Source organism: Apostichopus japonicus, chromosome 11 (genome assembly GCF_037975245.1).
Source record: "Apostichopus japonicus isolate 1M-3 chromosome 11, ASM3797524v1, whole genome shotgun sequence".
Lineage (NCBI taxonomy): Eukaryota > Metazoa > Echinodermata > Holothuroidea > Aspidochirotida > Stichopodidae > Apostichopus > Apostichopus japonicus.
The window spans coordinates 17198586-17220840 of NC_092571.1; the positions used below are offsets into that span (position 1 = coordinate 17198586).

The 22255-nt window shown below is 36.7% G+C and overlaps 2 protein-coding genes across 10 annotated transcripts in view; one reads left to right on the plus strand and one right to left on the minus strand.

The window, feature by feature from the left end:
• LOC139976219 (lisH domain-containing protein ARMC9-like) overlaps positions 1–9809 on the plus strand; it is a 33154-nt gene extending 23345 nt beyond the window's left edge. For 5 of the 8 annotated variants that reach the window (XM_071984785.1, XM_071984786.1, XM_071984783.1 and 2 more), the window contains 5 exons: positions 380–472; positions 1852–1947; positions 2632–2721; positions 4020–4124; positions 5282–9809. In XM_071984785.1, the coding sequence (XP_071840886.1) occupies positions 380–472; positions 1852–1947; positions 2632–2721; positions 4020–4124; positions 5282–5328 (431 nt within the window). In that variant the 3' untranslated portion in view covers positions 5329–9809. The remainder of the gene's footprint in view (positions 1–379; positions 473–1851; positions 1948–2631; positions 2722–4019; positions 4125–5281) is intronic. The other 3 variants (XM_071984787.1, XM_071984788.1, XM_071984789.1) reach the window with 3 other exon arrangements.
• LOC139976222 (UPF0415 protein C7orf25 homolog) lies at positions 8183–19882 on the minus strand. Of its 2 annotated transcripts, none has more exons than XM_071984794.1 (9): positions 19723–19882; positions 18852–19043; positions 18041–18284; positions 17277–17414; positions 16334–16449; positions 15411–15597; positions 14510–14694; positions 13770–13850; positions 8183–13231 (listed from the first exon to the last, which is right to left on the minus strand). In XM_071984794.1, exons 2-9 carry the CDS (start codon positions 19017–19019, stop codon positions 12893–12895), a joined length of 1458 nt encoding a protein of 485 aa, XP_071840895.1. In that variant the 5' UTR covers positions 19020–19043; positions 19723–19882; the 3' UTR covers positions 8183–12892. The 2 variants fall into 2 exon arrangements, with proteins under 2 accessions (XP_071840895.1, XP_071840894.1); XM_071984793.1 differs by having other exon boundaries at positions 15411–15600.
• Between the last annotated feature and the right edge of the window lie 2373 nt (positions 19883–22255).

Consider the following 22255-nt stretch of genomic DNA (forward strand, 5'->3'; position numbering starts at 1 on the left):
GAAACCAATCGGCTTGTACCACACGGTTACAAATTTAATTGGAAACTTTGTTTTTTATTTTGGGTGAAATGTTAGGTAATTGTATTTTGCATGAAATATGCAGAACAAGAACAGTGTCGAGGTTAATAGTTATTACGCAGCACAGATATAAACTTTGAATCATATTCGTGAATTGAAAGAAAATTTAGAATAATTTATCAGAAAATTGTTAAGGTATATGACATGGTAATGGAAAAGAAGGTTGGGCATCGAGAAGATTGCCACGTGAGATGGTGTGAAGTTCTCATGTCAGCAAGCCCAATACAAGACAGATAAAGCAATGTTAATGTTTGTCAAAATGTTAGCCTTTTGCTTGTAACAATTTTCTCTTTTTGATCAGGATTGCATTCAGCTAAGAAGTCCCAACCTCTTCCTCCTGTGGAGAGTGTCGAAGTGGAAGAGATAAATTCCAATCGCCCAGCCTCCAAACATAGTACTTGAATTGTTGAAAGCACACTTCTTTTCCACTTGCACTGCTATTAGCGTCACTTCTTACAAGGTCACACTCTTCACTGGTTCTTGGTTTTATCAAGACTTTCAATCACCTTATTGTCCCTCCCTTTACCCTACCTGTCCTGTCTGTGTACCCTAGTGCTATCTCATTCTTAAAGCGGGTTTGTTGTGCAATTGATTTTCGCTCAAGTGACAATTCTGTTTGGGTAATAAATAAAGTCTTATAAACTTCACTTGAGATAGTGAAGAAAAAGTCTAATGTTGAAGGTCTACAGTCTTGCACCAAGGCTAGGGATTATCACAGGACTCTACGACAGTTCATCCCCTGGTCATTGGTGACTTGTCACACCAATAGACCTAGTGTGCACAACCCATAAGTCTCTCCTGGGACACTACAGTGCGCCACATCTAAGTGTCCCTCAGGGGATTTCCCATGAGGTGCAACTACATTACAGGTTTACCTCGCAGCTCCCAATTTTTACACCTGAGTGAATAGAGTGCCGATGTAGATTAAGCATCTTGCACATGGGAACTTTGTGATGAGCAGGCTAGGATTCAAACCTGCCATCCTTAGATAGCAAATTCATTAACCTTAAGCTCCATTTCACCACTGAGCTATTTAAGTCTAATGGGGAAAAGGTAGTCTTGCAAAAATTGTCTTTCGATGGAATCCATTATTTGTTTGCTGCTTAAAATGATCACTAACGATATTATTTGATAAATACTGGATGGGTTTTGTAAACTTGTTAGCGATGGCAAAAGGCTGCTTTAATATTGTTTATTTAAAAGTATGGCATTTTTTGGACTTTTGGACAATTTGTTTAAGATTTTTAAATTCAATGTTTGGCAGTTGTTTTGGACTTTTGCAAACATTTGTATTTCACCACGCTAAACATGTTTCAGCATGTTACCTTCCTTCTTCATCTTACCTTTCCTTTCCTTGGAGTGTTTTTTTTTTAAATTTTTTATTCTGGAGGAGATTGGAAAGGTGGGGTGGTGGCAGGATCAGGGGAGTGGGTGGGGTATGATAGAGGTCTTGGGGAGAGGCAGGGCCTGCAATGTTCACATTTTTCTTGCTGTGACTTTTCACAAGCAAAAGTGAAGAGGTCTATGTACCATTTAAAAAACATTGTTTGGGGACTTGTTCTTCTTGCATTTAGTGGGAGATTGCAAAGAGTCAGGTGGTGGGGAGGGGGGAGGTAGGACAGGGGGGAAGGAGTCTAGGAAAGTAGTTGAGGAAGTTAATTTAAGTGAGAAAGGTACTTTGAGATGCAATTGGTGAGCATTTTCTTAGATATTCCCTGTTATTAGTACGTTATGTAGAGATTCATTGGTGTTATTTGTTTCCCCCATTTGAAGGCGCTTTATCCAGTTTGAGTTCCGTCTCTCTTAAGATGACCAACGATACAGGTGGACCTACATCAAGAGGTGGCAGCAGACTTAATTCGGTTCAAAGTAACGATTTCTTTTGTCAACATTTTGCAGTGTGTTATCTAATGTCGTTAAATAATTTTAGTTAGCCTCCTGAAGAAGATGCTGCTAGGATCAAAACATCGGGCCCATTGACTATTACATATGAATACTTTTTATTTTGTTTTAGGTTGCCTGTTTTCTTGTTTTGTTTGTACGCTGCAGTGTTATAGCATGGCTGTATTTCCATGGTTACAGTAGTAGTTAGCTCGGCTTGTCATGTGTATTGTACAGTACGAAAAAAAGTATGACTGGCTTTTGCCAATCATTCAGCAGATTTTAAAACATCGTGAGTCAACATGTTGACTTCAAAATTAATTACTAAATTGTATCATATTTGAAGACTCTGTTTTTTCAAATATTGTAATGTAAGTTGAAATTCACTTAAGTAGAAATTATTTTGTAAAATAAGTAGAAATTCAGTGTAGATATATCGGGTGGAATATCAGTGTAGTATAAACATAAACATAAAACATAAATATATGCTTTATAGAGTAATAAGATCAATATATTGCTTCCAACTCATAGGCATCAAAAACAACAGGGATGAATCTGTTTGTGCCAGAGGTACTATCTAACCAGTCTAACCATTAATATTATCATATCAAAGTAGACTCAGAAATTTCAAAAGTTTGATAGCTGACTTTTTTGAGCAATTTTACATTCAAGGTGATCGAAGCAAAATAAGCCCCGGTGATGACGATGACGAAAATCTCATTTCGGTATCCCAGCAGGCTAAAAAATCTGCTGGAAGAGCAAGTAAGGAAATTACTTAAGTCATGCACTCAAGTCACTCACTCAAGTCACTCAGTTTACTCTGTAATTTTGTACTTTGCGGTTCTGTCTGATCACATTTGAGCTTAATTTAACTCATATACTGTATCCTTGTGTTTTAGAAAAACCAAAGTTTTCTTCACTTCTCACTCTGTTGCATTTGAGTGAACCATGTGACTTTAAATCTCACATACTTTCACACTCGTCACTTACTCAAGGTTCACTCATATTGCATTTTGGGCTAACACTTGTGACACAAGATAAATACATATAGGGATTACTTTCATTGCACATGAATATTAAGAAAAGGTGACCTTTCTCACTGAAAAATCAAACTTGGCTAACATTTTGTTATACAGAGTATTTAAAATAAATATGTAGATGTTCTTTACTCAAGTCACTTACTTAAGTTTCACTATCACTGTACGTGATTTCCCGCTGTGACCCTATGTGTAATTTAGTCTTAATATTCAGTCTACTTTCACAGTCACCAAAATTTGAAGAAAACTAAGAGTTTTTCTTCAGTTCCTCATTCAATTATGCTTGGTTGATTTTTCACCCACCTTGATTTTAGTCCTGTACTGTTTGCACTTCCTGTACTTACTATCTGAGTTAAATCTAACTATTCTTGCTTTCTCTTTGGAAGTTAATCCCTGTAAAATTTAGATTTGAACTCTGTCACTTTAATATTCAACTATCACTTTAACTACATTTGCTTGTGCAATTAAGATCTTAATATCTCAGTCAGTTTATACTCAAGTTTTCTTCTAACTACAATTGCATACTCTAATTGAATCCGTTAAGTTGTTAAAATTTATGTTTTCTTGTAAGTTCCACTGTACCTGCACCTAGATAAACATAAGTCTGTACAAGTTAGTGGCATTGTTCTTACTCAAGTCTCATTCTTACCAAGTATGAAATTGAATTTGTAAGTATCTGGTAAAATTAAAAAAGTTATCTTTCAGTAATGTTTATTTCCTTTGTTACGTTTTGTAACATATTATTCTGTTGCACAAATGATCTTTTCCCTCTTAGTCAGTGTTTCTGTACATGGGGTGGGCACACACTCCCTGGGGGTGCGAGGCAGGACTCTAGGGGGTTGAGAAATTGGAGGGATGAACAGCAAATTTTCTGCAAAGAGGGAGTTCATCCACAGTTGAAAAAGAGGGCGCAAAAGTATTTTAACTTGCCGAGGGGCATGAGTAGTAGAAGAGGTCAAGAAACACTTCTCTAAGATGGTTAGGGACAAGGTTACTTCTTTGCTGTCTCGTTTTATATTCCAGGAACAGGAAAGCTTTCTGTGATGGAGCCAGTGAACCCCACAGACCCTCATCTTACACCTCTGTCCCAGTTGGATGGGAAACCTTTATCTCCAGCCTTCAATCAAAGTATTCTTCCCGTTAAATCTATTTGACACTTGCTGTGACTGCACCTCTTGCTGTGACTGCACCTCCACACAGTAATGAGCAAATTGAAGTGGAAAATTTCTTTAAAATTATAAACAGTTGAACCATTATGTTGTAAACCATGACCCAAGTCGGTTATACATCAAATTACGAAGCTTTAGTAAAAAAAGTTGTGTTCCTCCAAAGAGATAGTAAAGAAACATGTTAAGTCACTGGTTCAATTTGAGCTGTGAAAAGTACTGGTAGTGACCCCACCTCACCGTAGAGTGAAAAGATTTTGTTAAAAAAAAGAATTCTTAAACCATCCAAAATGTAGGGTGAGATGAGAGAGGAAATATAATATATAAATAAGTGTATATATCAGTAAAATTTTAACAAACAAAATACAAATGTTTTGTAACTATTCCTTCTCAGTTTATATTAACAGCTGCTTTCTTTTCAGCATATAGCTTTAGTGGCTGGGGAAAGAAGGACGGTTTTTTTCATAATATCATTCAAGACATTGAATTTTTCTTCTTTTACTCTCTTCTATTTCCAGATATGATAACAAATAATCTTCTTTTCTCTATATTATTGCAGCAATATGAAAAGATCAGCATAAAATATATATATAAATATGATTATAGGATCAGGAAGGATTTCACCATATCCTTTGCACATCTTTTCTCACACAGCACTGGTACACACTCAAATGCAACTCGGTTTTGAATTTTTTTTTTCCATTTTTCGTGAAGGACAAAATGAGATGTGTGAAAGTGGGACGAAAAAGTCGCCCTATTATTTTTGAGCCGCCTAAATTCAGCCAAACTCTCCTTATGCTTTGACTGATAAATAAAGCAGCCTCCTCTTTTCATTTCTAGAATTGTGAAAATCTTGCTAACGACCTTCCTGCATTTCAAGGGAATCCCAAACTTGTTTCTTCTTCTTTTTTTTTCTTTTTCTTTACTGATTGAGAATTGTTTTAGACACATTTCTATTTGTTCTCAGCTTATAAAGGAGTGGTAGCAATGTCCTCAAATGGAAGTCAGATAAGTTGCAAAGGACGTGACGTTTACCTACCGTTGTCTTCCAGACACCCTTTCGTTTTTATCAGTGACTGACATTTTGATGGTAGTCTCTTGTATATGTTTAACCAACAGGTGCATCCTCCCGGAGACAAGGTAGTGCATCAAGCCGGAGGAAGTAATTCCATCGTTTGAGAGAGATGAACGTTATACAGTCACTGATTAATCAAGGCGCACAGCATTATTTTCCTCTTTTTTATGTAATGGAAGAGAGAGGGATGGGAGGGGGGGGGTGATAGGTGATGTATGGAAGTCATTTCTATGTTACCTAACATTCACTTTGATGAACCTTTTCACATATGATTCCAAAATTGACCGTTATTGTTAAGCTAGCATGTTTGTAGGTTTGTCACTTCCACTCCAGAATTCACTTATCTCAGCTTAATCCTTAGGTTTATTTTTCACATTGTCCTATGCTTGACAGTCTGCTACGATTTAGCATTTTGTTTTTAGATTTACGATAATGAATAATTATTTAGTCAGGAAGGTTTGCTTCAGACATTATGTAGATATGTAAATCCTGAGGTGACTGCTTCACCCTGGATTTAAAATTTTTGAAAAAGTTCCAAGCTCGGCAGTATGTGCTTTTGCTTGTTCAGAAATAGCAAGCTTATGATATACAGTAGCTGACCCTATTGGCATGAATAGTTTTGTCTTTGAGAGTTCAGTCGTTTCTTTTTGTAAGTTGAGGTCAGTGAAGAATATTTCATACTGCATTGTCAAATAAAATGTTTCTCATGAATTCAAAATGTTTTTTATTAGTTTATATCACATACTTTTGAAGTTATCATATTTTTATATTCAGGGCCAGTTTGTATTTTAAACAGTTCTTATTTCTTAGTCGTTATAAAGTGATATCCCTTAAGTCAGAAATTGTAAAGCAAATCTTGAGGGAGCATAGAAGTGTTTCGCTATGAATGGATTATTTGAAGTGTCTTCAGGACATGACTGTCCTGATCTCTGTCTTTGAGCCATCCAGCCCTATTCAGGGGGCGGAGGGGAGGGGGGAGGGAGGTCATTTCTATATTTGCATATGTTAATAGAGTCTACAGTGTCATTTTTGTGCTATCAACCAACCTTGATTAATACAAATACATATTTGTAAGTTTAATATATTTTATGTCCAACAGACATTTTTAGTGACATAATGTATGTATCACAACCATTCAAAGAACTTGACAATTTTTCAACCAGCAGCAGAATTTTAAACATGTTTCTCAAATTTAGTCATCATTTTTTTTACCCTCTGTTTTTTTTCTCCGTCCCTGCTCAACAAACCTTGATAAATTATCAACTTGGTGCAATATACATACTTTTCATGTTCTTTATTTGGTAATGTGTCTCCAAAACCCAAACATTGGCAGTTTGGGAATTTTCATGCTTCATGTTTTACACATGTGCAAGAAAAAGTGCATTGAGATACAAGAGCGAGAGAGGAAACTTTTATAAGCAAAACAGGGAAAGGAGTGAACAGATAAAAATGTAAACTTGTGAAGGGAGGGATGGGCAGGGGGTCAAAGGTTGGGGGGAAAACCCACCCATATCATATATTAAGTGGGAATGGGGATCATTAGTATGCTGTTGTATTTCCGTCTTGTTACAAAAATTGATGAATTAAGTAACTATTTTCTCTTTCTATTGATTCTTGCTTCGTATCGGCCCTGTGTACTTGAATGTTGAATATAACAGGCATAGTTTTGCTTTCACAGTAGAATCCTCGTATTCATGTTTTGTTTTTCTGTATATTTTGTATTCGTTATTGATGTTGATGAGCAATACTATTGAAACTGTCAAGTTTGTGAAAAAGTAACTAATTTTGCAATTTGACATGTTACCTGGCTTTTTGTCACTTGTTGGGGTAGAGTGGGTGGGGGGGGGGTGGGTGGAGAGAGAGTTTCGAATTTTTAACTTCTTTAGTGGTCAAGTCTTACTGATATCTAAAATGATACTTTAAATTTTGTTGGAATCCGTATTCAATTAGATTTCAGTACTATTTCATGATGGGTACACTATTTATAGAAAGTATTGGTGTTTTAAAGACTATTGTGTTTTTATTTTGTATTCTTGTCTAGTAAACTGATTGTCTTTAATGACAATATCTTTGTGATGAACATTATAGTGTTAATTCAATATATTCTATGAGATTTATCTTCATGTTTAAATTATTTTGTTATTCGAGACACATTGTGCTATAAGTGTTTCATTTGATGTTTTACTAATCGGTATGTAATATTATGGACAACAACCATTGCATAGCCAGCTACAGGCAGGTGTAGATAAATAATTTATCTAATCAAACATCTGCTGTCATTAAGGTTTAATTCAATGCTAAATATGTTGAGGTGAGAAATTGTGTTTGCAAACTTCTGACACCTCTCTGGAATGCATTATTGCTGCTCACCATTTCTCCTGCAGTGTTACACATCCTCAGCAACTGGAGGCCTATAGGGATAGGAAGGGTGGTGTGTGCAGGGCTGTGAGGAGGCTATTGGGGTAAGGGGGAGTGGTGTGTGCATGCTGGTCAGGGGATTACAGCCCCAGGGCTTGGGATCAATTAGCTGGCATGGTGAACTATGGAAAAGAGAAAAAAGTATTCTCATTTTCTCAACATACATCAGAATAATGGCATCCAAAGGGAGGGGGGGGGGTTGGTGATAACATTTTTCGACCTGGCTCTGGACACCACTGCTGGGTTAAGGTACAAAAGTCAGTGTTAGAAGTGTAAGATTCTAATTTTGAAGGCTTTAGACATTTTTTCTTCTTTAGTAAAGAAATGTATCCTTAGTATTAGGCCTTCAAATGACAAATACACTTGAGTTAGTTGAGTATAAATTTCAGTCTCAAAATCTTGAAAGAGATGGAAAAAAACAAGAAACAATTTGAAACAATAATAAGTGAAGATGAAAATAATTGTGTTTGTTTTCTTCTTTGATGCTTTTTTGTGCTTTTCTTTATTTTTCTTTTCATTTTCTTAACAACTCAAATGATCATACATAAATCTCTTAAGGAAGACAAGTATCTTAGGCCCTTTGGTTGATCTCCATCCAAACTCTTCCAATATACAAACAAAAATATCAAAAACAAAGGTCTATCAGAAAGGTAATTTACAGGCCAAAAGTTGCTGTTTCTTCCTCTGAGTAAAGAATTGAACCATGGATTTAAAACCAAAAACTTTCGGATCCTTTTTTGGCTGATTCCCCTCCACCCCCCCTCCGATCTTATTGCACATGACATTGTTGATAAGCACTTTGTGCACCTCAGAATTTTTTGTCATGGAAAATTTTTGACGGCTACAATTTTCATAATATAAAGAGGTCCTCAAAATGCATTTTAAATTCTTCAAACAGCAAAACATGTTGATGTTTGTCCCTGTAAATATATCACTCAACTGATACAAAGTAATGAAAAACACTTCTAACTATTGCATAATATTGTCTTACTGCCGTATCAAGAACTGGACAGCTTAGAACACTACTTTGTATTGTAAAGAACTGGACAGCTTAGAACACAGTACTTTGTATTGTATAGAACTGGCTTTTCAAAACCTTTTCAAACTCGTTGCAAATTTTCTGATCAGTTCTGTGTTTTTAATTCGTCCATATCAGTTTTAATAAATGTACATTCTGACGATACCTGATGTTTTTCATAACAACTTTTGTTTTTCTCCCCCCCCCCTTTTCTAAATCAGCACCTTCCTGTGGGAGCACACATGATAAATCAAGGTGTTGGGGGGGGTGGGGGAAGATAACTCTTTAATTACTACAACTGAAAATCCATGCACAAGGTCAAGTTTTGACTTGCTTCCAAAACACTCAAAAGGCTGACTGAAGGGCCCTTGAGAGTCAACATTTTTGCTCACTCTTTCGTTGACTTTGCCCGTTTTACCGTTAAAACAATTACCTTGGTATACCCCTGAAACTTTTATCGAGTAGCACAAGCAATAACAGCCTGCTTCCACAAAAGAGTTCCCAGTTTTTTATGAAACATTTTATAGATTAAATGAACATGTTCATAAATTGATATCTGGAATGCCATTCCACACATCTAACAACCTTCCAACCAACCACTATCTTTCCTTTGTAAAATTTCATAAAAAGGTAGTTGGTAATAGTTTCCTCCAACCTGTCAAATATTTTCACCCCAGACTTAAAAATCCAGCCAATGACAAACCAATATAATTGTTATCACAGAATGCTAACTTTAAAATATCTCTCATCCTCTTTGTTCCCGAGAGAGGTTTTTAACTATTCATTTCTGAACCTGAATGCAAAATATCAAAACCTATTATTTCAACTTTTCCATTTTTGGCTATGTGACATTTTTATGTCAAACGCCTTATCTCATTTCTAAATCGAAAACGAGAAAAAAAGAAACAGAATTAAGTTCTGTTGATTTTTTTTTAACATCTGGATTTTTAGACCAACTCAAATCATCTCTGCCCACTTGTCAGAAAAATAAAGAATCCGGTGGTTTCAAACACCTAGTCTTTTTAAGAGACATGATCTTTAGCACATCAAAAAAATTGAAAACTTTCCCTTCGAAACAAAAGCACAAAAATAATTATTCCACATGAAGCAAACGGCAAGAAAGAAAAAAAAAGAAAGTAGGCTGAAAGATACGGAAAAGTTAGAAGTGTTATTGAGATTTGTCAAAGTATTCTGAATTATTGCACTGGTTATTTTCATATCCCTTTTGCATTTGAAAACATCTCGTAAAGTTACCCATTCCAGACAGTCCTGAAAACAACCGTAAATATCAGAAACACTGTGAAATACTTCTGCAAAATGGATGCTCGTAAAGTGTTTGGTGGACAAAAATGAGAAGTACCTATTCTTTTCAAAGCCAGCGAAAGAAATAACAGACTAAATTCATCCCAAAGCGAGGTTCTCTTGCAGAGAAAGATTTTGAATTATTGTCTTACAATTGCACAAGAAACACACATTCAGCTAGTCTACAGTTATATTCCAAACTGCTCAGGGCAGTTGGTATTAAACACAGCTGTTGACTGTTGAATACTTTGACAAACCTCCATACAAGACACGATCCCTTTACAACGTGCTATTCTCGTTGTTTAGCCTTAACGAAGACAGAATTCACTTCAAATGAATGTCATATCGTATGTAACAAATAAATTAACACAACAAGGAATATCGTTCCTTTGATAAATTAATAATTTTGGAGTTTTAATCCAAGAATAAAGTCACAATAAGATATATCAATTCATAAATATAGCAAAACTGAAGAAATGCAAAGATGGTCACACTAAAATCATGATCAGCACAACTTTTAATACCACTGTAGCACTAATTAGCACAACAAAAGATTTAATACCTTTTTAACACCTGCAGCAAATATTGGATTTTTTAAAACCCTCAAATTTGAAGAGAAAAAAAAAGAGTGAAACAACAAGATGTCACCCATTTTTCCGTAATAATTAAGATTCCATTAATTGAGAAAAATAGACTATCCATTTAAAGATGTCTAAATTCACCTCTTAACATGAAATTTAACGATTTGTTACAATTTCATGAAACCCTCAACACATAAGCATGCACACCCAAGAACACAAATCATGCAAAAAGATGTATGTAGTTTTACAACTTAATTAAAAATTTATATGAACATTAAAGAAAACAACCACTGCAGAGAAAATAGTCTGATTAAATGGATTTTTGTTTACAGCTACGCTAGCGAGGGAAAACTATTTAGAAATCAATAAAACACAATATGCCAACACCTTAATCAGACTTTTCAAGTCACATTATTTACTCATGATTTTGATAAGGAATTATCCCCAGTTTCCCTTAGTGATGAATACATTTTAAATTAAATAAACTGAAAAAAAATGACTTAACAATTGATGACACTTTAATTAAAAGTGGACATAACTAATTTGGAGAAGATACTTCAATGAAACTATTACAACCACCCTACCCCCAACTATGCTACCCCCAACCACCAGACCCTCACCCCCAACCACCTGACCCTCTCTCCCACCCACCCGACCCTCTCTCCCACCCACCACTGCAATGCTCTTTCCCTGACACTCTATCCATGGATTTTCAATCCAATTCATTATAAGTTTTCTTTGCTCTAAAAAGTTTTTTTTGACAAACTATTCCAAATTAAATTAACTTTATGAACATGATCAGCATAAAACTTTATGTATCTTGCTTTGTCCCTACAAGTAAGTTATCCTTAGGTACAACCTTACAATTATTTAAAAGAATTTTCATAGTTTAATAGACTTCTTCAGTCCTTTTGTCATTGCAAATCCATGATCTGATTTCTTCTCTCTGTTTCATTTTTTAATTATTTTTTTTTATTCTGAGATTTACTATTTTTTCGTTAACCTGACTAGATCTACAAAGAGAGAAGCTCTTGTATAAAGACAGTCTGAACTGTGTAAAAAATACTAAGCACCCCCCCCCCCTCCCTTACAGGACCTATATGGTCTTGATCGCTTGCAGAGCATACTGTATTTAATATGGTCTATTATTCTCAAACTCTCTGTCACAACCCAAAAATGGCCTTCTGAGAATTTATTGTTGGATCCCAGACAGGCTATGCAGCAGCAAAAAATGAAAAAGAAAGGGAAAAAAAGGGATTGGTAGACAAAGGTTCCCATGGAATATGATAGTAAACTCCCTCCCTGGAAATTGATAATTAGGTTTCCTGAGTTTTGCTCTTTCTTTTCTAATTTTCAGTCAATGATTTCAGTCAATTGCTTGTAATCAATACAGTCAATGTGCATTTAAATCATTAATCATCAACCATGGAGACTGGAGTACATATTTGGGTGATATTGGGGGAAAAAATATTGAGAAATCACACCATGTATTGTCTAGGAAACAGGATGGGAACCAGGGATAAAGATGGTTCAATAAATGGAACAGACCCAACAATTTTGGGGGAACCTACCTTATATATATTGCTGTTTTGTTGAGCTAGTGTTTTGGTTGCTGGCAACTTATCAAACAGCACCTTTACCTACTCCCTCATGCTTGCCCAAACACAACAAAAATTAAACAATGCAAGTTTTAATTTAGAGAGGGGAAAAAAAATCTTGCCAAAGGATCACTTTTCACAGGAGGGAGAAATAAAGTTTTTATACAAGTGACAATGGGTGGATACAAACCAAAAGTCAAATATTTCAGAATACTGATAGAAATTATTTGTAGAGAGGAAAAGTAGAAAGAAAATTGGCAAAAGAAATGTTGGCATGAATCAACTGCTGTAAAAAAAAAAAGGACATCTTACTTCAAGTGAACTGAGAGTGGTCTTTCAATAAATCAGCCACAAAACCAGAATAGCTAACTGTAGCATAAAAAAAATATTCAATTGCATCCTGAAAGACAACTGTTTGAGCGACCTATCTGACCCTGTAAGTACCCTTACGACCCTCATCAGCTCTCAGTAAATGTCAAAATTGTAGTTAAAACATTTTCATTGCCCTTTTTGTTAAACATTCTCTAGGCGCTGTTCTTTACTACATGTCCCCATCAAAGAATCCTTTATTCCCCCAAACCCCCCACCCCCCTCACTTCTTCCCACTGAAAATATCTAAAGTAAAATAACTTAGTTCTTACATCTCTGAAGCAATAATTGAAGTGTCTTTCAACTGCATGGGGTCTGTATAATACTTACATACTACCATCTGCCCGCTACTACTTCCTACTGCGCTAACTAGCTCGCTTGCACCTCGACGACGACCCCTAATGATGGCGCCCTTTCACTATTTATCTCGATTCCGTCTTTCGCCTTCTTCCAAGACACGACTTCGTCGTTTCCGTTCTCCTCCGGGGCCAGCTCTTGCATAGGTTCTGACTTCAACGACGAGACGAACAAATCCACCCCTATGCCGCCTCCGAGGCGGATTTCTTCGGCTAATTCCACGTGGATGGAATCTGCGAACAGGGAGGGTACGTGTGTGGGCATCTGTGGGTTCAACACCTTCTCTGGGTTACTCTGCTTCTTCTCTGTCAAGGCACGGGATTGGTGGGTGTGGACGAGAAACGCGACCCCCTGCGAAGAAAGATTAACCAAACTGATCATAATAATAATCACAGGTTTCCGATCAGTAAGTTACAGAAACATGAAAGAAAAATAGTTTCATACAAATCTTGCAGTTTTTGCATAAAGTATTCTCTTACTAGTTTACCTAGTAAACCCTCGGGAAACAAAATTACTTGATTGAGATTATTTTTCAATATTACAGATTTAATGTAGGTAAGAGGTAAAAACAAATGGAGAACGAAAAGCAACCTAACACAAAAATTAATCACAGACTCAATTAGAATCATTTCTTAACAGAACGCTGACTGTAATGCCACACAGAGGCACATGCCACCAGCCTTATGTTGAAAAAGAAGAAGAAATAAAAGAATTGTAAAATGCCACTTAGCATATCACATAACAATTGATTGCAAATCAATTATAATAACAAACAAACAAACAGAGAGGAATTAAGGAAGAGACTATTCCTTTGTCATTCAAATTTCACTCAGTTATTTAGTCTGTTTTGTCATTGATAGTTTGCTTACAACAATGTAAACATGTTTACCTTTCTTCTGGCAGCCTTAATAAAGCTGACATTACCGGTTGTTGTTATCGCCCCCAAGGCATCTCCTGTACCGAATGTTATCTGATAAAAGGAAAACAATTTGATTGAAAAATTACAAAATCTACATATTCCCACAGACTACTCTTGAACTAAGTCAGGGAGATCTACAAAACAAGTTATCATGCTTTTATATAGTTATAAACGCATAAGTTTTAAGTTATATTAAGTTATAAAGGTTTTTCAGATTTCGACCTCGACTGCCCTCAGATGACCTTTGACCTCCTCAAAGAAACTAAACAGTTCTTGAACTCACTAATATACACATGTTCTCCAAGCTGATCAGAGAGGGTGCGAGGATCCTTTTAAATGAATCAATTAAAAAAAACTTAATATGAAAAATAAAACCAGATTTTAAAGTAAGAGGCAGAGCTTTGATTCCACAAAACAGACCCCCCTGAGAAAAAAACCACACAATGACGAACATATCAAACCTGAGCATATTCTGGATTTCAATAGCAGAAATTCTGCAAAATAAGTCACAAAAAATTTAAAAAATTCAGAACGGACTAGATATTAGAAAATTTTGTTATTTTTGCTTGACAACAAAATTTCAAATTGTTGAAACTTTAATACTTCCTAAGGTTTCTTCTCACAAAAGAGTTTACATTGCACGTTACAAACGGCGCAGGGGGGGGGGGGGACAACCTCTCGCTGGACATTCGTCTCTCAATCCTGCTCACCTTTGAATTCCTTTTGATTCTGTTGCTTTCTGTCAGGGTCTCCGATCGTGCTGACAGCTGGTCTTCAACGACCCTTATCCTCTTTAGTAACCTTTTGGCTCTCGCCAACTCATTTGGACCAGCAATGGTGTCCAGGATATTTTGAAAATCCCGCAGTGCGGTCTTGCATACGATCAAGTCTTTATCTATCGAGGGGAAAGAGTTTGTATCAAATATTAAAAGTAAAACTTGGCAAAAAATTATTTCCTGAGTTTTTAATTTTGGTTTACCAATATGTTCACATTTCTAAAGTCATTTCTAGGTAATCCTAAGGTTCCATGTTTTTTTACTGATACGTTTGCTTAGAATTTTTGCCCCCCCCCCCCCAAAAAAAATTTAAGGGATATATTCCAGTGGCAGACTCTTATTTGGAACTGAAAACCAATATTCCAAACTGTAAGTTGAAAGCCCATTCTTAACTTATATCTTTTCCCTCACTCTAGGTAGATTGAATTTAACCTATATTGACTGGCAAAATCCTTTGATTCTTTGCTAAGTCCCTCCCAGCATAAGAGACCGAGTTTGATGCCACAAAACAGACCGACCCGAGAAGAAACACACGATGACAACCTTATCAAACCTGAGCATATACTGTATTTCAAATTTCCAGCAATTTTAATTAAAGCAATCAACTGCAGTCACTCGAAAATCCCTAAAAGCCAAGTCGACACCATATGATGAAGGAAGGTGCATTTCCGGAGGGTACTTGCACCTACCACAAAAAAAAAACATTTAAAATGAACATGTTTCGGGTAAGAAAGAAAATATAACACATGACTACATCTTCATTTCAGAACCATTTTGAAAGGAATACACCTTTTAAAATTGAACACAATTGTTTTGACTTCTTATCTTGGCTTACTTTTGATGAAATCTTCCATCGGTGAAAGAAATGGGGTCTTCCTCTCCTGTTTGGCAAGGTCTTCGATGTAGGATTCCTTGAAGGAGAAAGTGCAGCCACCGTGGCTGAGTTCGGAGACCAAGGCGATTAATGTGGTAACGTCCATGTTAACCAGGGGTTTGTTGGAAACACCGCTTTCAGATGTTGACTGCTAATATGGGAAAATGTGGGAGAGTGGGGGGGAGGGGTAGGGGGGTGAAGAGAAAAGATCTGATAACATGAAAAGAGGTTTAACAAGTATAAGTTGTTGCAGCAAAGTTCAGTATATCATGTCTACATGAAATTTACCGTGTGAAATATTTCAGGGTATATGTATGTGTGTTGATAATTCTTTTTATAAGCAATGTACAGTATATATGGATGTCAAAAAGTATATGCATAAGATGGCTAAGCTGACTGATTCTGCCTTGTAATTCTAGCATGTCAAATTTGTGAATCCAGAATCCTGTCCTTATAGGTATGATTGGGTATTTCCCATTTTCTAGGCCTCTGTTACTCCAGCTCTCCCACCCACACCTCCCCCCCCCCCCCACCAACACCCAACCAAGTAAAACATGTGAATAGAGCTAACAAAATGATATGCCAGCAATATTACGTACCCTGGCACTCTTCAATTTGTTAAATTTCATTGATGTCGTCGCACAGCATTTGCAGTGAAGGTTACAATGTCTTGTCAATTCCATAGGATGTGACATCATCACTTCTCTATGAATGTTTATCAAGCATTTATGAATATTACTCCTTTCAGTTTAACATAATGCAAGGCTGTCATTGAAAGCAATCCTTGCCTCTTGTCTAGCCAATTCATTTGTTTGCATTCAGTAAATTTTAGTAAAATTAGAGAAAGTTTGATTTTCAATTTTTTTTAAGGGGAGTCACTTTACCTCTTCTTGGTCATCTACCCCAGGGAAGACCGGTAAGGTCGGCCTCCCGGTTTTAGCTTCATCGATGTCATTGAAGATGTGACCATGGACGGTCACTCCTAATTCTGACAGTTCATCTGAAAATGAAACAAGGAAAAATGATCATCTCTGAAATTCATGTGACTTGAAAGCAAAGAGAAAAAAAAAATTTAATTGAAAGCACTTGGCTGTGTCTACAATCCAATGTCTACTGCCAAGTGCTAAGCAAATACTGGTGCATAACATACATATATTGCTTGTTTCATTCAATGGCATAAAAATACCACAGAAAGGCTGTAATGTCCAAAACATGGCCCTGAATTTGTATGTTAAAAGAAAGTTACCGTCATGAAGTAATTAGATTCATTATGCAGGTACGAATCCAGCAGGGTGTACATCTTCACCCCCCCCCCCCCCCCAAAATTAAAGTAGTTATAAGCACATCCTTGAGTGTAGACCAAACTATAGATCTGATTGATAGCCTAACTCTGCCCTACAACGCACCAGACATGCCCCCACCCCCTAAGTGGGTGTCCGTTTTAACAACCCCAGGGCCACCCCTCCCCCCACCTTCTGTTTTTATAAACTGCATAATTACAGCATGATTAAAATGAAACAACTCACAGAACTAGTAATACAGACCAAATGGAACAGGTTCCTGTGATAAACCAGTTTAACTTGTGGAAAGAGCTTTATCATGCCTACCCTACACACAGTCTAATTAAATTAAATACACCTTTCATTTTTCACTCTCTCTATAGGTAAGTTGCTGGTGACTGAGAAAAATGTATTAATAAATGTGACTTTCATGCATACATAGTAGTTTAACTTGATACGAAATCATATTTTTGGGGTATCTCATGATTGAAATACAAATTACATACACTTAAATGTATTAACACAACTTCACAAGACAACACCCTACCTACAATATCTTGAGTGACCCCGTTGTAAAACACCACATGGACCTTGGGATGGGTGTACCCCACGGGATTCTGCTGACTTGCGAGCTGATAGAACTGGACCTGTTGGACGATGTCATGGTCTCCGTAATCCCCACCATCTGTTTCAGATACAAATCAGCAGACACAAATTATGTGAAGTTCCTTTTTAATATTCAATGCTATCTAGGGTCCACGGTCAAAATCAGTTCTGTTAACGATACCTACTACTAAATCTGATGAATTATTCATTACAAATTTTTTTCATTTTAATACAGCCTTACGGAATATCTTGGTGAAACTATTCCACAAGTTGCCATCTTAATACGATATTTGAAAGTTAAATGGAAAAACTGACGGGGTAAGTTTAAGACAATGGAAATGAGCTGAGAAATTTATGGCTAGAATGAGATTCGAACCAGTGACAACTGGGGTTTATCAAATTTCCAATATTGTTGTAAGATAACAATCAAAACTGTCAAAATCTACCTAGTCTCTGATATAATTGTGCCTTTATATATATCAGATCAGGTAGCAACATTTCCAAATTTTTATCAAAGTATAAACATTTATTCCCAAACAATTATGTACCTACTGTACTAGACAGGAATCAGCTTAAGGGTGGGCTGTAGTCTAAAATGATTAGCATATGCATAGAATAGGGTGGACGCAACACTCCAGTTTTGATTTTCAATGCACTAGCTGATACAGTGCAGCCTCTACGAGTGTAACCCAAACAAAATCTCACCCAGCCACGTCCTGTGCAGAGCTTCCGCATTTCTGGCTGTGACTTTCACCCAGACTTTCCCGTTCTGGCCAATGACGTCCACCACAATGTTGATTTTATCCTGATCTTGGGTCAAGAACTTCAAGGGGCTCATCACCCTTGTCACGTGACCGATGTTTTCTGCTGTGTAGGTTAAGGCTTCCAAATGAATCAAATTTGTGCTGCGGAGGGAATTCTCCTTCACTGGCGTATCTTTCGACAGAAGCTGTAGTACGACATGTGGAACAAAAGCAAACAAACGTCTTCAAATGTATTTCTTCAAAGATGTTATAATGGAACATATCCCACCAACATTGCCCTGTGGGACTTGGAATACATTTTCCAGGCACCAAATCACTGACATCCCCACTCACAAATATTAATAAGAAATGTTCTTGTTTGTGAAGGATATATGCAAAAGAAATGCATTTTTCATATATGCAAAAGAAATGCATTTTTCTTATGCACAAGTTTTGCAGTTTTGTTTGGATATACTGTAGCGATATAGCCTACCCTTACAACTAAGCATAACTGTAATAGTAAGGTGCTCCAAAGGACAAAAATTCTTTACAAAAAAGAAAGCCTCCACTGTGCTTAAGAAAGTAGCAAAGTTATAAATGTCTGTGCATTGTTAAAATACATATGAGAGCCTTTTTCGCTTGCTTTTATTTTACAGTTTTGTTCTTCTTTATTTATTTTTCTGTGATTTCACTGTGTTTCTCACAAACACACATACAAGCAAACACACTTACACAAACAATATGTTTCTGTCTGGGTCTGAGACAATACTCACACTTGAAACAAAGCTCTTTTCTGCTTCAATTTTGCCGATCAATTTACTGTAGCCTCCCTCCGAATGGTCCAGTTGCTCTTTAAGATCATCCACTCTTCCAAGAAGTTCATCTGCTTTCTTTAACAGTTGGTCTACTCTTTCATTCTTTTCTTCTTCTGAGAGCTCCATGGCAATTACTCTGCTCTAAGCAATCTGGTTCATAAACATATAAACAAATAATACCAATGCTTTTTTTCTTAAGTGGCCTTCTGACGCCTTGCAAAGGGCAAGAGAATACAATATTTGGAACGTTAATAGCCTGTTTTGGTACTTGGTTGCACAAATATTCAGCAACTTAATAGTCCAACAAAAATAACAACAAACTTTACACAAAATTACGGACTGAGGGCATCAAGTGACTTAACCAGCTCAACTACATTGTGCCCGGTGCTGAAAAACACATAGCCCACTCAAATCCCCTAATTTCATCCATGCCTATAGGAATACTACTAAGTTAGTACTAGCAGTAGCAGTAGTAAGAAACTTTTGTTTAAGAGATTCTTAAATGCTTCTCATTATTTATGGTACAATAAGTTAGCTTGGCTTAGCAATTTACACTCCAGCAATTCTAAGCTGTAATCCATAAGCCCTAGCGGTTTCTCCCACATTTGTGTTCGATTAAGCGTCGTAAAAATATAACCGCTGATTATTATTATTATTATTAAATAAAACCTAAGTAAGGCCCTACAAGTTACAATACAATTAGGAATAGGCCTAGGCTAGGTTAAGTTATGCTATGTGTCTCTGAACCTATGCTCTGAACACATTAATTTGAAATTTAGTCACACTCTTCTTCAATGTTTACAAATTAATGAACGCTTAACATTATTACCTTTCTATCAATGCTACTGAACGACAATGGGACGCTTAGCTATGTCTACTCTAAGTATCAGATTAGTGAGTAATCCCTCTTCTTGTGAATATTGTCAATACGGAACTAAGTGCCTATACCTACTTATATGAGGCAAGTGCAATGCATGACAGACTGTTCCTAACGTTTGATAATAATGTACAGAGTAGTAGCTAGCAGCCACTGAAAGCAGACATCAGCAGCAGCATTGGTGGCGCACGTTTTGGCCACTGTGCTTGGTACGCTTAGACAAAAGATGCTGGATTACAGATCACTGGCATCCATTAAGAGCAGACACATTTTAGACCAAAGGAATCTCAAATACTTGACCGATAAGTTAAGCGCAGAGAAATACTGAAAATATGATAGTACCTTCGTGGGGAAACTAATTCGAGTTGTGGAGCGATTTGAGATCCCGTTATACTACCATAGTATAATTGAGATAAATTTCAAATTCGAAATCATCCTTAATTCGAGCCGAAAAGTCTCAAAAATTTGCGGTTCTACTTTTCAAATTAGAATAATTCCAGTTATGGTGGAATTTGAGGGCCGGAATAGTATCAGACAAGGGACGAGACCCTTCTTTCACGTAGTATGGGTCCACTATCGGTGTGCTAGTGTAATTCTCTGGGACATCATGACTGCTAGCTTCAAACTGGTTATGTTGTTGAATTAAAAAAATGCTGTTAACTGTGGTTGCCATTTTATGATAGAAAAAACGGCTAAATGTAATTGCTAAAAGTTATTGCAACGGTTTCTATTCCGGGGTTCCGTGGGCCGAGCATATATCATGCTGAGACAAGGAGCTGTATGGTTAGAGCAGGGAGCTGCTACTCTTACGTTAGAATAGCAGCTCCCTGGTTAGAGTAAGTAGCTCCTTGCTATAGCATTCCCTTAACAGTGTTCAAATTGATTTCTCAAACAATCATTGAACTGATATTGTCTCTATCTGAAGGTCTTCTAGAGGTTGTCACCAACGGTATTTATAAACAATAAAAAATTGTTGCCTACAATGTTTTTATAGGTCAACGATATGTTTCAATTAAAACATTTCAGGCGTTCAATAGTATTTTGTTTTTATTGAAGATTGCCCCATCTGTTGCATGTCTGCGTCTTTCCCGTGGTAAATGATAACTGACGACACAAACATTGTATGATATGCAACCTGATGAATGCCATGGATACAGCTTTATAATAACCCCCATCACCACCACCTCCCCGTTAAATCGGCCACCTACAATGCTTTAACTGTTGACAGTCGTCTTTAAGGTCATCAGTGCATCTACGGCGTTAGTTCTTCAAGGAAAACATACGGTAGCCCATATATGACGTTATATGTTTATTGTTTACTCGTAAAGTATTGTATACATCTTTTAGCATCCAACAACTCTTCAAGTATTCTTAGGACATTTCTCCACATCATCCAACCTACAAACCTTGGTTCTAAATAGATTTAGTAACATTTAAAAACTATAATCCTGTTGCTGTGAATAGTCGTTGCTGATTTTTAATTTAGCCCACACTTCATAGTGAGGTAATTTGTTGTTGGCCCGCAAGATAACATCCCTCCAAGCATCCAACAACTCCTAAGATAATCTCAGGACATCCCTCTATACCTGTCAGCAAAAACATCTTGGTTCTAATAAGTTCAAATGCATTTAAATGCCATTTTCATGTTGCTGTGGCAAGGAACTGCTCTGTTGTTATTGTCGTACACCGTATAAGAGTGACGTCATTTGTTTGTTGTTTACTCGAAAAATAACACCTCTCCAATCATCCAACATCGCGAAAAATGTTCCCAGGACATCCCTCTACAACTTCCAACCAACAAACCTTGGTACTGAATATGTGCAACGAAAGTCGTTTTTAAGCACTTTTTGAAGCCTGCCCCGATGGACTATATCATCATAATGGTGTAATTCGAGCATGTAGTGTACATACTCTTAACAGAATTTTGATCGTTAATATCTAGACGTAACAGCTTGTATGACTATGAGACCTCAACCGACCATTCTCGAGGATCTTTCCAATCTAATCAAGACCGTTATTCTTTCTGTTTGATGCAGGAACAAACGGCGATCAATAACTTGTTTTTCAAAGAGAATGAATGAAAGAAGGGGGAAAACCTGTTACTCTAAAATGGATGAGGATCTAATTAAGTTAGAGCCTCTTAATTATTTCTTCAAGGGTAAGAGATCACCGGCTATTGGTGTTCTAATACAGTATAGGATCTTATTAAGGTCTTTAGGGATTAAAGGGATAGTCCAAGTTTGCAGTTATGACATAGCATAAGCCTTGACAAAATAATAGCTTCTGTCGGTGAAGACTAGCCGTGCTTCATAAAGTAAAATCACGAATAGAAATATTAAAAATACACTACCAAATTTACGCAAGCCTCCGTCCAGCTAACACGTGTGTGTGGCTCTTCAATGCAAGCTGACAATGAACATCCGTCCACTCGCAGTATGACATGCATTAGCCTATACAAACTGCATACTAAACTACATTGGTCCAT

Bases quoted from the DNA above. Each gene is read 5' to 3' on its own strand.
- LOC139976222 (XM_071984793.1), bottom strand. From the start codon at position 19,019: ATGGAGCTCTCAGAAGAAGAAAAGAATGAAAGAGTAGACCAACTGTTA. The intron at 18,285-18,851 runs GTGAGTATTGTC...GTCGTACTACAG, and splicing joins AAAAGAGCTTTGTTTCAAGT to CTTCTGTCGAAAGATACGCC. The intron at 15,601-16,333 runs GTAAAGTGACTC...TTCCCATATTAG, and splicing joins GGGTAGATGACCAAGAAGAG to CAGTCAACATCTGAAAGCGG.